Source organism: Physeter macrocephalus, chromosome 6 (genome assembly GCF_002837175.3).
Source record: "Physeter macrocephalus isolate SW-GA chromosome 6, ASM283717v5, whole genome shotgun sequence".
NCBI lineage: Eukaryota > Metazoa > Chordata > Mammalia > Artiodactyla > Physeteridae > Physeter > Physeter macrocephalus.
The window spans coordinates 32498308-32514303 of NC_041219.1; the positions used below are offsets into that span (position 1 = coordinate 32498308).

General features: G+C 38.1%; 1 protein-coding gene across 6 annotated transcripts in view; it reads right to left on the minus strand.

The window, feature by feature from the left end:
* Nucleotides 1-15996, minus strand: part of ANKS1B (ankyrin repeat and sterile alpha motif domain containing 1B) — a 1202038-nt gene that overhangs the window by 494983 nt on the left and 691059 nt on the right. For 5 of the 6 annotated variants that reach the window (XM_024127225.1, XM_024127224.1, XM_024127223.1 and 2 more), the window contains exons 13-14: nt 13497-14086; nt 11396-11468 (exon numbers count right to left, since the gene is read on the minus strand). In XM_024127225.1, the coding sequence (XP_023982993.1) occupies nt 11396-11468; nt 13497-14086 (663 nt within the window). The remainder of the gene's footprint in view (nt 1-11395; nt 11469-13496; nt 14087-15996) is intronic. The other variant, XM_024127226.1, reaches the window with a different exon arrangement.

The window sequence follows — 15996 nt, forward strand, 5'->3', positions numbered from 1 at the left end:
GTGGTATGCGGGCCTCCGTCTGCTGCGGCCTCTCCCGTTGCGGAGCACAGGCTCCGGACGCGCAGGCCCAGCGGCCATGGCTCACGGGCCCAGCAGCTCCAAGGCATGTGGGATCCTCCCAGACCGGGGCGCGAACCCGGTTCCCCTGCAGCGGCAGGCGGACGCGCAACTACTGCGCCACCAGGGAAGCCCCCCTTTATGCTTTTAATATTTTTTCTTTGTACATAATTTTTGATAGTTTGATTAATATGTGTCTTGAGATGCTTCTCCTTGGATTTATCCTGTATGGGACTCTCTGTGCTTCCTGAACATGACTAACTATTTCCTTTCCCATATTAGGGAAGTTTTCAACTATAATCTCTTGAAATATTTTCTCAGTCCCTTTCTTTTTCTCTTCTTCTTCTGGGACCCCTATAATTCGAATGTTGGTGCATTTAATATTGTCCCAGAGGTCCCTGCGACTGTCCTCAATTCTTTTCATTCTTTTTTCTTTATTCTGCTCTGTGGTAGTTATTTCCACTATTTTATCTTCCAGGTCACTTATTCGTCTTGTGCCTCAGTTATTCTGCTATTGATTCCTTCTAGAGAATTTTCAATTTCATGTATTGTGTTTTCTTCATTTTTTGTGTGCCCTTTAGTTCTTGTAGGTCCTTTTTAAATGTTTCTTGTTTTTTCTCCATTCTGTTTCCAAGATTTTGGATCATCTTTACTATCATTATTCTGAATTCGTTTTCAGGTAGACTGCCTACTTCCTCTTCATTTGTGTGGTCTGGTGGGTTTTTGCCTTGCTCCTTCATCTGCTGTGTGTTTCTCTGTCTTCTCATTTTGCTTCAGTTACTGTGTTTGGGGTATCCTTTTCGCAGGCTGCAGGTTCGTAGTTCCTGTTGTTTTTGGTGTCTGCCCCCAGTGGCTAAGGTTGGTTCAGTGGGTTGTATAGGCTTCCTGATGGAGGGAACTAGTGCCTGTGTTCTGGTGGATGAGGCTGGATCTTGTCTTTCTGGTGGGCAGGTCCATGTCTGGTGTTGTGTTTTGGGATGTCTGTGACCTTATTATGATTTTAGGCAGCCTCTCTGCTAAAGGATGGGGTTGTGTTCCTGTCTTGCTAGTTGTTTGGCATAGGGTGTCCAGCATTGTAGCTTGCTGGTCGTTGAGTGGAGCTGGGTCTTAGCATTGAGATGGGACCTCTGGGAGATTTTTGCCATTTGATATTACGTGGAGCTGGGAATTCTCTGGTGGACCAATGTCCTGAACTCGGCTCTCCCACCTCAGAGGCACAGGCCTGATGACCGGCCGGAGCACCAAGAGCCTGTCATCCCCACGGCTCAGAATAAAAGGGAGAAAAAAAGAAGAAAGAAAGAGAGCACCCAAACCAAAAAACAAATCTACCAATGATAGCAAGCGCTAAAAACTACACTAAAAAAAAAAAAACAAAAAAAAACAAAGGACAGACAGAACCCTAGGACAAATGAAATGGTAAAAGCAAAGCTGTATAGACAAAATCACACACAGAAGTATACACATACACACTCACAAAAATAGAAGAAGAAAAAATATATATATATTGTTACTCGCAAAGTCCACTGCCTCAATTTGGGATGATTCGTTGTCTATTCAGGTATTCCACAGATGCAAGGTACATCAAGTTGACTGTGGAGATTTAATCAGCTGGTCCTGAGGCTGCTGGGAGAGATTTCCCTTTGCCTTCTTTGTAGGCATACCTCCTGGGGTTCAGCTTTGGTTTGGCCCCACCTCTGCAATGCAGGTCACATGAGGGTTTCTGTTCCCCGCCGAGACAGGACGGGGTTAAAGTAGCAGCTGATTCAGGGGCTCTGGCTCACTCAGGCCGGGGGAAGGAAGGGTACGGAATGCGTGGCGAGCCTGCGGCGGCCGAGGCCGGCATGACCTTGCACCAGCCTGAGGCGCACCGTGCCTTCTCCCGGGGAAGTCATCCCTGGATCACGGGACCCTGGCAGTGGCGGGCTGCACAGGCTCCCAGGAGGGGAGGTGTGGACAGTGACCTCTTCTTGCACACAAGCGTCTTGGTGGCTATAGCAGCAGCCTTAGTGTTTCTTGCCCATCTCTGGTGTCCGTGCTGATAGCCGCGGCTTGCGCCCGTCTCTGGAGCTCTTTTAAGCGGCGCTCTTAATACCCTCTCCTCACGCACCAGGAAACAAAGAGGAAAGAAAAAGTCTCTTGCCCCTTCGGCAGCTCCAGACCTTTTCCCGGACTCCCTCCCGGCTAGCCGTGGCGCACTAGCCTCCTTCAGGCTGTGTTCATGCAGCCAACCCCAGTCTTCTCCCTGGGATCTGACCTCCGAAGCCGGAGCCTCAGCTCCCAGCCCCTGCCCGTCCCAGCGGGTGAGCAGACAAGCCTCTCGGGCTGGTGAGTGCTGGTCGGCACCGATCCTCTGTGTGGGAATCTCTCCGCTTTGCCCTCCGCACCCCTGTGGCTGCGTTCTCCTCCGTGGCTCTGAAGCTCCCCCCTCCACCCCACTCGCCGTCTCTGCCTCACAGCTCCCTCCTAGTGGTGCAGGTCCCGTCCCTATTCTTTTGTCTCTGGTTTTTCTTTTTTCTTTTGCCCTACCCAGGTACGTGGGGAGTTTCTTGCCTTTCGGGGTGTCTGAGGTCTTCTGCCAGCATTCAGTAGGTGTTCTGTAGGAGGTCTGAGGTTTTCTGCCAGCATTCAGTAGGTGTTCTGTAGGAGTTGTTCCACATGTAGATGTATTTCTGATGTATTTGTGGGGAGGAAGGTGATCTCCATGTCTTACTCTTCCGCCATCTTGAAGCTCCTCGATAAGGTTTATTAAAAGAGCTGAGATGCTTTGGAGAAAGTCACTTTTGCATATAAAAACAAAGAACTTAAATATCTTACACACCTCTATCAATTAAAATAGGCATTTATTAACTTAATATATTTTAAAAGCAATGTAAAATGAGGATCTGGCAATATTCCTAGAAGAATCTAGTTGAAAAACACATAGTTGAGATTTATTGATTATTTGTCCTTAAGAAATTAAGTGGAAAGCTTTAAAGAAGGACACTCTGCCAAAGAATAACCCATAAAACAAAAGATAAAAGTATGAGTCATAGAATTATAGAGTTAGAAAAGATATAGTCCTACCATTTATTTTCAAATTAAGAAACTTAGGTCCATTGTGAGGTGTTATTTTCCAAGTCACACAGCAAGTTAGTTCAGTGGTGTGAGTAGTAATCAGATCAGAGGTCTCTTCCTCACTGAGGGTGAACTTCACCAATGCAATTTTGTTTCACAGATTATTTACTGATTATAAAAGTAAGGTAAAGCCATGATTATTGTTAAATGAGAAGAAGCTGCAGAGAAATGTATATAGCATGATTTCATATTTTTAAAACATAAGCAACATCTACCTGTCTATTATCTATCTATCTATCTATCTATCATCTATCATCTTTCTGTTTGTAGTTGCATCAAAGAAACTGAAGAAAAGCGCAAGTATATACTCCATGTTAACATTGGATATTCATAGGAGTGATAAAGCAAGGGGGTAAGAAATAAAAGTAAGAAAACCGAGTTTTGTGAAATGGTAACATGAAAATGAAGATTGCAAAATTCTATCTATAAAATTATTAATACATAAAAATTGACTGGGCACATGGACAAAGGCTAGAAGGTCACTAGAATATGTACACAGACCAGGACATGGACAAAAGAAAAAAAATCATTTGATCGGGGTTGGGTTATGGATATATTAAAAATTTGTGTAGTTATTTAAAAATAGTTTTTGCAGTAACAAAAACTAAAATAAATAAAATGAATCCCCTTTCTGCAACCACTGAAACACACCTATTTTAACTTAGAACTAATAAAAAGACTTAATCACGTATTCAATAAGGTGTTCACTTGGCAAAATTTCATCACCACTGATGGCTATAACATTTATATGTTTCACATGTAAGTGTTTATGTATATGTGTTTGCATATTTGTGACTGCATAAATTGCAATTAGTTTACCATTTTATTTATTTACTGAATTGGCATATACTTTCTTCTAGTGAATGATGTAGACAATGAAAATAAAAGTAATATATACTCACTCTAAAAATTTCGGAAGATTTAAGAGAGCAGAAAATAAAAATCACTGATAATCTCACCCAGCGATATTCACAGTTAATTTTTTTGCATATGTCCTTCCAGATCTTTTTCATGCATGTGTATTAAAAAATGGGATATAATTTACTTGGTTATCTACTTTTTTCACTTAGTAGTATATTATGGCTATATTTCCATGGTAGTAAATATAGATACAATGTCATTTTTAATTAGCTATTTAACATTTCATCATAAGGAATTACAGTAACTCATTTTACAAATTTTCTATTAATGGTGATTTGGTTTGATTCTATTTCTTAAATGATCATAAACAATGCTGATATGAACATCTTTATATACACATATTTTGCTCTTGTCCTGTTGTTTCCTTAGGATACATTCATAACAGTAATATTGCTGGGTACCACTGTTCTTAAATTTATATAACTCTCTAGAAGTTTATACTTAAGTATCAAAAATACTAGTAGATGAGAAGCCCTTTGTTACCAGAATAGTGTATCATAGAAACAACCAGTATAAGCTATGAAGTTTTTCTCATGGGTAAGTGACCCATGTTTATCACTTCATTCTTCATTGTATTTTGGGCAAACAAATTTGTATCTGAAAGTAATCATTATGATGATCCATAACTTATGAAGGTCTGTTGTCTATATTTCAAATTACTCCCAATTATTTTTACTTCCGACTCTCTTACAAGTATGAGGTTGTTAATGGTGGACTTTGTAAAATGCACTGACATTTATATAGAAGTCACGCAACTAGTATTTTTAAAGTGTCTGTGAAGGAGACTCTTTGCACTGTTTTTCAGCTTAATGGTGAATGGGCAAGCGGGTATGGTCTATCAAAAATATCAGCCATATCCTGAAGATACTCATAATATATTAGAAATAATGGGCCATTATCCATCCTTTGTTTCACTGGAAATTTTTTTAAGAGAAAAATGGATAGAAGGGACTTGAAAAAATGAGTTTTCAACAATTTGAGCTTCCCAGTGATAGAATATATTGTCTCTGGAAGTAGTGAGCAGATGTTGATTGATCATATATGAAAGATGTTATGGAAAGTATTTCGGTATAACTACAGTAGAAGATGGCACTTGCTCACCTCTCTAGGCCTCTTCTAGAAGGTTAAATATTTCGTTGAATTGAAAACAGTGTACCAGTTCTAACTATTGATACATCATAGGCAAATATTAGGCCACAGAATAACACCCAACTATTTCATACTTAAGAGAAAACAAATTTCACATATGAATATTACTTGTAATTTCAAAACCAGAGAATCTCAGACATATTTTAGTGATCAAAATCTTTATTATGTAGGTTATTTTAGTTTTTAATGACTATTTGGAATAGTCATTAAAATATGTTAAATAAATTTTAGTGTCTATTGTGCTAAGGACACAATTGTTTGGTTGATTAAACACTATCTCTTGATAAAGATTAGTTAACTCATGCTAGTCTAATGATTACTGTACCTCACACTGTTACATGGTTATTCTATTATTAAGGAGTTTCTTAGATTTAATCTATCTGAAGAAAAAAACTAAGTTACTCAGTGAAGTGTTACATAAAATAATAATAAAAATTAATCCTCTCTTGATTTAGACAAAATAGTGTGCCTGTATGCTAACGTATGCCACTACCCACCTTCCCCAGCTGGTTCTATTAAAAATAATGCTGTAAAAAGAAATACAAATAAAAAATAAGTAAGTTATGCCTGTTGCAAAGCATTTCACAGAGAGGCTTTTATGTGCCATTTAACAGTTCATAGAAAAAATATTACTGGAGGCAAGGAAAATTCTTCCTCTGAAAGTAAGTGAAACCCAAGTCATTATTAGCATATGCATTCACTTTTGGGAGGTAGGAGATATTCAGGTTTGTGATTCATTTAAATATGTGACCATGTGGCCTGTGCTTTGGGAGGGCTTTGGGGTTTAAGCTAAAGTCTTCCATACCAATAGTTAGGCTTTGCTAAGAGAAAGTGGTTGGTTTTACATGTAAACACCTCAGTTGGCTCCCCATAGTGCATATGCTTATGAACTTAACTAAAGAGAAAGAAGCAAAGGGCTGGCTTCTGTTGTTCTTTATAGTAACATATTTTATTGAAAGGAGTATGAAGTTCTGGAAGAAACAAACCTAGGTTTGAAGCAGTTGACTTTGACAAGTTACCCTTTCTTAGCCTTTCTTCATCTATAAAATGGGCATAATAATACCTCACCGAGTTATCTGGAGAACTGAATGCTCACGGGAGTAAACTGTGCAGCATCTGGCACACAGTAAAAATGGAATACAATTCAGCTTCTTTCCTCTTTGTCATTTCTCTAATAGGGCAACTCTAGGAAATTGTAAATACATTTTTTTTAAAAAGTGTTCTCCTAGAGTTTGAGGAATGATTTCCCATCAGCAACCTTAGCAGGAGGACAGCTATTAGCTGCATTGGTGGCAAAGAACCTCCGGATGCAGATCTAAACTGTGTGAGTAAATATCAGGGGCCTGGAAGCAACCAAAACATCAGGGAGGAGCAGCCTCTGGGGCTGTGGAGATGTCTGCCGTAGCCACTTAGAAATAGACTCTCTTTGGGGGAAAGGATCATGTGACCTCTCTCTGTTCCTGTAGACCAGGGAGAAGGTGGAGCTTAGCTCAGGAGGAGAGAACACTTACTCTGCCTTAGCGAGTCCCTAAATTCCTAGAAACTCTCCATGGAAGGTCTCTATGGCTATAAGGAACCCTGCACTGTAACCTGGCCCTCAGACTCTTGGAGGAAGAGAAGCAAAAGCTTAGAAAGCAGGGCTGTGGATTATTGTTAACTGCTGCTTTCAGAGCTATATATTCTCCAGCAAATAACTTAAGAGTTGCTTTATCTATCCAATATAGACAGTGTACTCTATGGTAAAATCCTTTACAAATCATTTATAATTAAAATTTAGATGAAATTCATACATTGGCAAGAGTAGATTTTTAAAAGATAAGACTCTAGAATATTTCTCTTTGAATACAATTCAACCTTACGTATAAGGAGAAAAATCCCAGCCTCAAAAAATACCTTTTAACTAAATACTATTTTTATATTCAGGTACCTGAGATCAATCTAATATAGTCCATATACCTAAAGTCCTTGTAGCAGGAGATGAGTGAGGCCAGTTTAGAAATAGGAGGGTGTTTACAAGATTATCAGCCACCCCTGGACTGTAAAGTCTGGGCACTTGGTTGCTTTGCATGTTTGCTGTTGTGTAACAATAAGCATGTCCTGTGGAGCCAATTATTGCCTCCACTTTACTTAAGTGATCCTCCATCTCATCAAGAAGATCATCAACTTGATTCTTGGAAAGTGTGACAACATGAAGTAGTTCCAATGAATATGGTAAATTTCCTAACATGAAAGTACTTCCTTGTGATACAAAGACAATGGTTAAGAAATAAAACTTCAAGAAAGACTCCACGTGAAAAAAACTTAGAATATGAATAGTTATATCTTAACTACAGTTTTTACTGATCAAAAAGAAAGATTTCCCAAGTATCTTCCTGTGTGGTATACACTCTAATTAGAAAGGTAAGTCATGCATACCTGGATAAGAAGATAAGAGAATTTATACTTATTGATCACCTGCTATGTTTTAGGCTACAGTAGTACAATCGTATAATTTAACCTTGCAGGAGTCTTATAAGGTGGTTGTTAAAACTCTGAATTTATAGGGGAAGAAATTGAGATCAAAGAGGTCACAAAGCCACTGAGGTGCAACATTGGGATCTGAAGCCAAATCTATCTAACCTTAAAATCTGTTCTCTGAAAAAATCCTATACATGGCTGTACACGATGACACAGAATGTATTATCATATCACATATATAGCATCACCAAAGAGCAGGATGTTCTACATAATATGAGGTATTGATATAACTGAATCCTACTGCCAATGCCAATTTGTTTGGCATTTAAGTCTGATTTCAAGTGGGAAACCAGACGTTATGTTTGTGAAAACCATCCATTAATATTAGTCTGAGTGAGAACCTAAGGAACTGACCTAAAATAAATTCAGTAAATGTTATTTACTTTTATTTCTATCTTAGTCCTGGAGAGTTGGGGCTGCCAGATAAGCTTCAAACTACTGTATAATTGCTGAGGAAATTTTTTAAAAGAGAGAAAAATGATTTCTATGGGTAAAACTAGTTATACGATTCATAGAGACTGCTCAAACTTTGAGCTGGTTCATATTTTTAGGAATGAAGATGGAAGAGTTCCAACTCCCTTCCTGGTCCAATAAATATTTTGTTTACAAAAATACCTGAAATTGCAAATGCAAGTGGGGCGGGAGGAGGGCAAACGAAAACAATGAAACATAAGGGGCAAGAGCATGGAAAATTTATTGCTGATCCTTGATCCATCATGTATCTCCACTGCTTATGATTTTAGTCTCCCAATCACCTCCTGAGGTTTTTAGCAACAAACATCATAAATGCTCATAAAACTATGCATCTGTGATGAAGCCAGTCATAGTGCTTGGCTCAGTGGCCTTCCAAAACAAAATTCTAGATGCTGACAACACAATACTAGGTAAAGTACCATTGCCTCTTGCTCACTCTAAATTTACTTCCCATTGATTTTATTGCACATCTCTTCCTCATTGTCAAGCAAAAAGAGAATAATCAGAGTTCATAAAAATAATTTAGAACATTTAAATCAACACATTCTAAAGGGACTTCCTTGGTGGCACAGTGGTTAAGAATCCACCTGCCAATGCAGGGTACATGGGTTTGATCCTTGGTCCGAGAAGATCCCACATGTCGCGGAGCAACTAAGCCTGTGCGCCACAACTACTGAGCCTGTGCTCTAGAGTCTGTGAGCCACAACTACTGAGCCCGTGTGCCACAACTACTGAAGTCCGCGTGCCTAGAGCCCGTGCTCCGCAACAAGAGAAGCCACCGCAGTGAGAAGCCTGCGCACCGCAACAAAGAGTAGCCCCCGCTCGCCACAACTAGAGAAAGCCAGTGCACAGCAACGAAGACCCAGCTCAGCCAAAACAAACAAACAAACAAACATCTAGATTATTCTCTTCTCCTTGCCGGGGTAGCCTGGAGTTTTATGCTCTCTTTTAGTAATTACTCTTCTCTGGTACCATCTGACTGTCAGGCTTGTTGTGACCTGCACTCTAACTGACACGTCACCATTCCAGGGAATACAGCAAATTTAACATGAAGGCTGTGAGACTACCTGACATTGTAAAGTTCTTAAAAGAAGCGCTGATGTGTGTTTACCTTGATATGCCCACACTGTCTAAAACAGCATCTCCCTCATGATAGGGCAAGGGAGAGCTAAAATTTAATACATGTCTACATGTATCAGACTCTACTTATATGCCATTGTATATGTCTCTACAACGATCCTACATTAATATCTCCATTTCTGTTGATGGGGAAACTGAGTTGCTGAAGATCAAGCAGCTAGTAAATAGCAGGACTGATATTTGAATTCACTTCTGTCTGACTTCTTATTCCACCATGTGATTTCCTGGCCACACTCACTACCCAATACATTATTTGTGGAATGTCATCTTCACGGGGTTGCCTATCACTTCTCTAGTTCTGTCTAGTCTCGAGAGGGAAAAGCCTGCACCACTAAAGCTGTAATTTACAAATGGCCTAATGGCCAATTGGAATGCCACATGTTATGGTCAATCACTTAGTGCATAACTAGTGTGTAATTAAGAAGTGAAAATTAAGGCGCATACAGAACCAGTCTTTGTTAATAGTAATGATGCTTTGGGGACTGAGTCTCTTCATTTTCATTATCACTGTAGAAAAATAGTAAATAAAGGCAGTGGGTAGGATGGTGATCTGAGAGATGAAACGAGGGTAATTTAAGGGAATATAATCTGTGGATTTATTTATTATTAAAATGCTCTTCAAAGGCAATTTTGCCTGAGTGGCAATTTTAACATTTGCACTTATTTTCATTATAATCAAGTTTATGATATTTTCACAATTCTATGGTACTATCTGAAGAATTTTACATTAGAATGTTCAATGTCACCTAAGTCTTCCAACAGACAAGCATTAAATCTCTGCTTGAATATTCTCAGTAACAGGGAACTTACTATGATAAGAAAATATATTCTTACCTTCACATCAGTCAAAAATCTGCATTCCTACAGCTTTCTTGAAATTATTCTGTAAGCATATCTGAAAGAACTATATGGCAACATACATTCTTAGGCTAGTTCTCTGGATACTGGAAAAGTCCTCAATGTTTATCAGCATTTCTGTGTGAGAGAGCTAGCTACACATGCTATCAAGCTTGTGTCACTAAACAAATGCACACAATTTTGCTACTTTTTTTCATAATTTTTCAGTTTTTAAAATCTAAAGCAAACACGTGTTTCAGGAAAAAAACCTGTCCAGTCTTTTAAGAAATTATCACTTAATTAACATGGAGCCCAGACATACCAGAACAATTTAAGTTCATACTTGTCCCAGCATAGGAGCAAGGAGTGAGGTGCTCCTGCAAGGGTATCATTTAGACCTGAATATTCCCTTCACTGACTGCAACCCCAGATTTCAATGTCACTTCTTGTCTACCCAGGCCCAGTGCACCAGAAGAGAGAGCTTCTCCAACTTTCCTGTGCTTAACAGTCTCTTGGAGTGCTGTTTAAAAGACTCTGGTGACTATCAAAGGGCCACAAGGACTGTAACTGTTTACCCTATGATATATTTAGGCTTTTCTCCTGCAGACCTTAATCTTATCATCTCTACAGAAACATCAACTATCACTACTAACTTAAAGTTTTAAATGACCTTCCACTCTTGAGCTTTAATTATAGGGAAGAAAACAATACTTTGTAAGGGTGATTGCAGAACCGACTCTTTGTGAGACACTCTGCTAGGTATTCTGGGATACAAGAAGATGAATAACACATAGTTCTTGCCATACTGGAGCTTACAATTTAGGAGAAGTTGTTAATCACTTTGGCCAGGATGAATGGGACGTTTCATGGAATGAGAAATAGTAGTGTGTTGTTACCATGTTCTACAACACTTTGAATTGCTTCATACTTAGCTCTACATAAAGTTGGAACTTCATTAATGTTAACTGGCATAGTAAAATAGCACATGGGGAAAAATCTCTCAATTTGCTAAATCAGTATAATCGATGTTGTTTAAAGGTTGTAGTTGTTTGATATGAATGGAAAAAAGAATTAGTAGCTACTATTGTTATGGTAAAACATGAAATTATCTATACACTCCTATCATTTTTATAGCTAGTTCTTGAGCACATTTATTCCTTACAACATAGAGGAGAGGTTTCCTTACTTGTGTTCTCACCATTAATTTCTTCAAGTTCACTGTTAATTCCAACATCTATGGAACTCATTATTTTGTCAATCTGTGAGAAACAAAAACCATATAAAGGAATTATTACATTCACTTTTAGTGTTGCACTTTTATTTATTTTTTATTTAAAAATTTTAAATTATTTTTATTTTTTATACAAATTTTAAAGGTTAGTTTCCATTTACAGTGATTACAAAATATTGGCTATATTCCCTGTGTTGTACAATACATCCTTGAGCCTATCTTACAGCCAATAGTTTGTACCTCTTAATCCCCCACCCTATATTGCCCCCCTCCCCTGCCACTGGTAACCACTAGTTTGATTTCTGTATCTGTGAGTCTGCTTCTTTTTAATTATAGTCACTAGTTTGTTATATTTTTTAGATTCCATATATATGTGATATAATATAGTATTTGTCTTTCTCTGTTTGACTCATTTCACTTAGCATACAGCATTGCATTTTAAAATACTTTCAAATGCCAGAAGCATATGTTTTTTTCCAGAAGCATATATTCTTGATATTATTACCATTGCAATACAACAATTAAGAGACCGACAGAGAAAGGTTTAAAGGGAGGCAGACATCTTTTGAAATGCTTTTAGAAATACAAATTATATTTCCCTTTCTTAAACTTTCAAAATCAGCTTGCCTTTTCTTTGTATTTCCTAAAATGAACTTTGTTTGGACCTACATGGGTCAGTAAGTTAGAAATTGTGTATTCTTTAAACTCAGATGGGGAAGGAGCTGAAGATAAATTCACGTGACAATGTCTACCCTCGCGGGCATACTTCCTCTTCCGTCTGAGAGCATGCATCTCATCTGACCAGTGAAGCATGACCATTGGAACCAAGTTCTTGTTAAATGGTTTAACCAGCCACAAGCTGATTTGTAGCATGTAATCACAAGAATCTAGGCATGGAAACAACTTGATGCTAAGAGGTAAGTTAAATGTTAATTAATCCTGCCTTGTTCCAAAAAGGATCTCCAGATGTTATTCACAGAGTTAATAAATGTAAGAAATGGATAGATCTGAATAAACTATCAGTCTACTACTATGGAATTTATAGGAAGATATGACTGTCAGAGCTTTAGCTATTTATGGTTTAATTCCTCTCCTCATCATCCCAGCAACCTTAGTAAGACAGCAGGTTTCAGAAAGGACAAAGAGCATTACTTAAATGTCCCATTTTGTTCACCCTGAAACAGATGCAGAGAGATTAAGTGATTTTCTCAAACAGCTCAATTCAGAATGTCAATAACAGAGCCATTTCCATTTCTAGTTCTCAGAATACTATAGTGACCAATCTTCTGGCACAATCTTCTGAGAGACAAAATGTGACATGTTAGAATGAAATGCCAAGGAAGAGTATGGTCCATTCTTTGAAGAAATTCAAGAAAAAGCAAGAGACTTCATTACTTTATTATGTAGTCCTCCTCAGAGACAAAGGATGATATTTTATAACCTTACAAGGGCACTTGCTTTCTAAGTAATTCTATGAAATTAAAGACTTTGTCTTTAAGTAGAGCTTAAATTGGTGATACTGGACTGCAACATATTTTTCTTTAATGTCTCTCTAATAGTTGTAAAGGGAAATATTAAGTAATTTGTGATTTTTTTTATGGTACTTAAGGCCAGGACCATTCTGTTTATCATTAAGATTATAAAAGTTCTTCTGAAACTATAAGATACTTTAAAGAAGGGAGATGAGCTAAAAAAGAGTTTAGCAAGTAACAAAATGATATGGAGCAACAAAAATACAAAGATTTTTCTCAATTTGTCAGCTGCAATGCTTGGTAGGACACAATGTGAACATTTTCTTGTATCTCATAGCTAGTTATTACTTCTGCTTGATATCAATTTCTATAGAAACAACAGATTTCCCGTCCTGTGTTGTTTTTGCACTCACTGTGAAATTATCATGTGACACCCCTAGAACCTTTCCCTTCCACTTGGAACTATATGTGTTTGTTAATTTTTTTTCCTTTGAGAGACTTCTCCCAAAACCCCCTCAATGCTAAAGCCTTAAATAAGGAATAATAAGAAGCCTTAAATAAGGAATAATAAGAACAAATCTTACTTCTTCCCATTCGGAAGTGAAAGATGGCGTTCTTTCAGAATTCCCTTTAGAACTGTGATCAGCAGTTGAAGATTCAGTCCAGTTAACTCTTGATGTTTTCTCATTTGAAGGGTAGGCAATGAGATCAGAATCCGATTTAGAGACATTTTTTGATAAATGCATGTCGATCAGGGCTTTTGGCAATGACCTTATTCTTCCCAGGGTACAGGCTCTCTCCACAAATCCCCCCGTGTTCACAATCCACTGGTCCCCATTCCGGGATCCACTCCTAGTTGTTCTTGTGCCAACAATGGTATGGTTTTCGAGTTGGTTGCTTTTTTTGTGAAAAATTGTTCTACTGACTACTTTGGGTTTAATTTTCTTTACCAAAGGTTCTGAGTTATTTTCTATTGGAGTTTGCTTGAAAGGCAAAGGACTCTTTGTCAAACTGACTTCATCTTTTCCTTCTTCATGTTCATCTCTTTTCCCATAGAGATGAAATGGATTTTCAGGGGACTCACAGGCTGGAGAGGATCCATGGAGAAGGCCTGCAAATTGCCCAGGATCATATTCTTTTGGGGGATCATTGTGCTCCTCTTGAGAGAGATCATCTGCAAAAGCGAAAAAGAAGGTCAGGATGCTTGTTTATAAAGGACTCTGAAAGCCCTGATACAACTTGTGCAACGTCCAGACATTTGATTTATTGCTACACAGTGATATCCTCACTTTATGAAATACCCATGAGGCTACAGTGCCATGTATAAGATGAATTTGTGTGTGTGTGTGTGTGTGTGTGTGTGTGTGTGTGTGTGTGTGTGTGTGTATGAACCAGATCTTCCTGAATTACTTTAGGGTGCATTTCAAAGGTATGAACTGGGTATTAATTGAGTAACTGCCCACCCTTCTCCTTTGTCCCCAGGGAGTATGTTTTACATTGGATAAAATCAGGTTTTCTTAAAATGGGACACCCACGTTCAAACTCTTGGAGTAAATGAATCATTGTGCAGTAGGACATCAGGCAGGAAAATCGAGCATATATAATGACATTCCTTTGCCCTTTTGCCAGCAAATAAATTCAAAAACAAAATCTTGAAAAGAAGTATAATTAGGAGTAATTTAAGGTTAATAATCCTGATCGTGTTACTTCAAATATAAAATTAAGATTAATTCTATACAGATTATATGTTTTAAACAAAAAGGATTTGTTCAGGCTTAAACATAGGTAAACAATGCAATATCACTAAAAAGTGAGTGTCTTTTACAAGAAACTGATGAGCTACTAACACAAAGCTATCTTTCTTCTATGAAATAGCATTAGTTATTTTTCAATTTCTTTAGATCTTTGAAAATGTAATGCAGAAAAGAAACCAAAGATGATAATTTTTATTCTTTTTTTTTTTGCGGTATGCGGGCCTCTACTGTTGTGGCCTCTCCTGTTGTGGAGCACAGGCTCCGGATGCGCAGGCTCAGCAGCCATGGCTCATGGGCCTAGCCGCTCCGCGGCATATGGGATCTTCCCGGACCGGGGCACGAACCCGTGTCCCCTGCATCGGCAGGCGGATTCTCAACCACTGCGCCACCAGGGAAGCCCAATTTTTATTCTTTATAATTCTTTCTAAGATAAAACATAAACGTTTGCTGACATTTAAAATACACCATACTTTTTTAAAATGACCTAATTTGTCTTTTAAAGACATACTGTGTAAAAACCTGGCCAAAGAAATTAGCAAAGGAAGTCAGTTTACTTTTTTGATTGGTCACTTTAATTAATATTCAGCTAAATCAATGAATTTGGTAAAGTTGAAGGATACAAAATTAATGCACAGAAATCTCTTGCATTCCTATACACTAATGATGAAAAATATGAAAGAGAAATTAAGGAAACACTCCCATTTACCACTGCAACAATAAGAATAAAATACCTAAGAATATACCTACCTAGGGAGACAAAAGACCTGTATGCAGAAAACTATAAGACACTGATGAAAGAAATTAAACATGATACCAACAGATGGAGAGATATACCATGTTCTTGGATTGGAAGAATCAATACTGTGAAAATGACTATACTACCCAAAGCAATCTACAGATTAAATGCAATCCCTATCAAATTACCAATGGCATTTTTTACAGAACTAGAACAAAAAAATCTTAAAATTTGTATGGAGACACAAAGACCCTGAATAGCCAAAATGGTCTTGAGGGAAAAAAAATGGAGCTGAAGGAATCAGACTCCCTGACTTCAGACTATACTACAAAGCTACAGTAATCAAGACAACATGGTACTGGCACAAAAACAGAAATATAGATCAATGGAACAGGATAGAAAGCCCAGAGATAAACCCATGCACCTACGGTCAGCTAATCTATGACAAACGAGGCAAGGATATACAATGGAAAAAAGACAGTCTCTTCAATAAGTGGCACTGGGAAAACTTGACAGCTACATGTAAAAGAATGAAATTAGAACACTCCCTAGCACCATACACAAAAATAAACTCAAAATGGATTAGAGACCTAA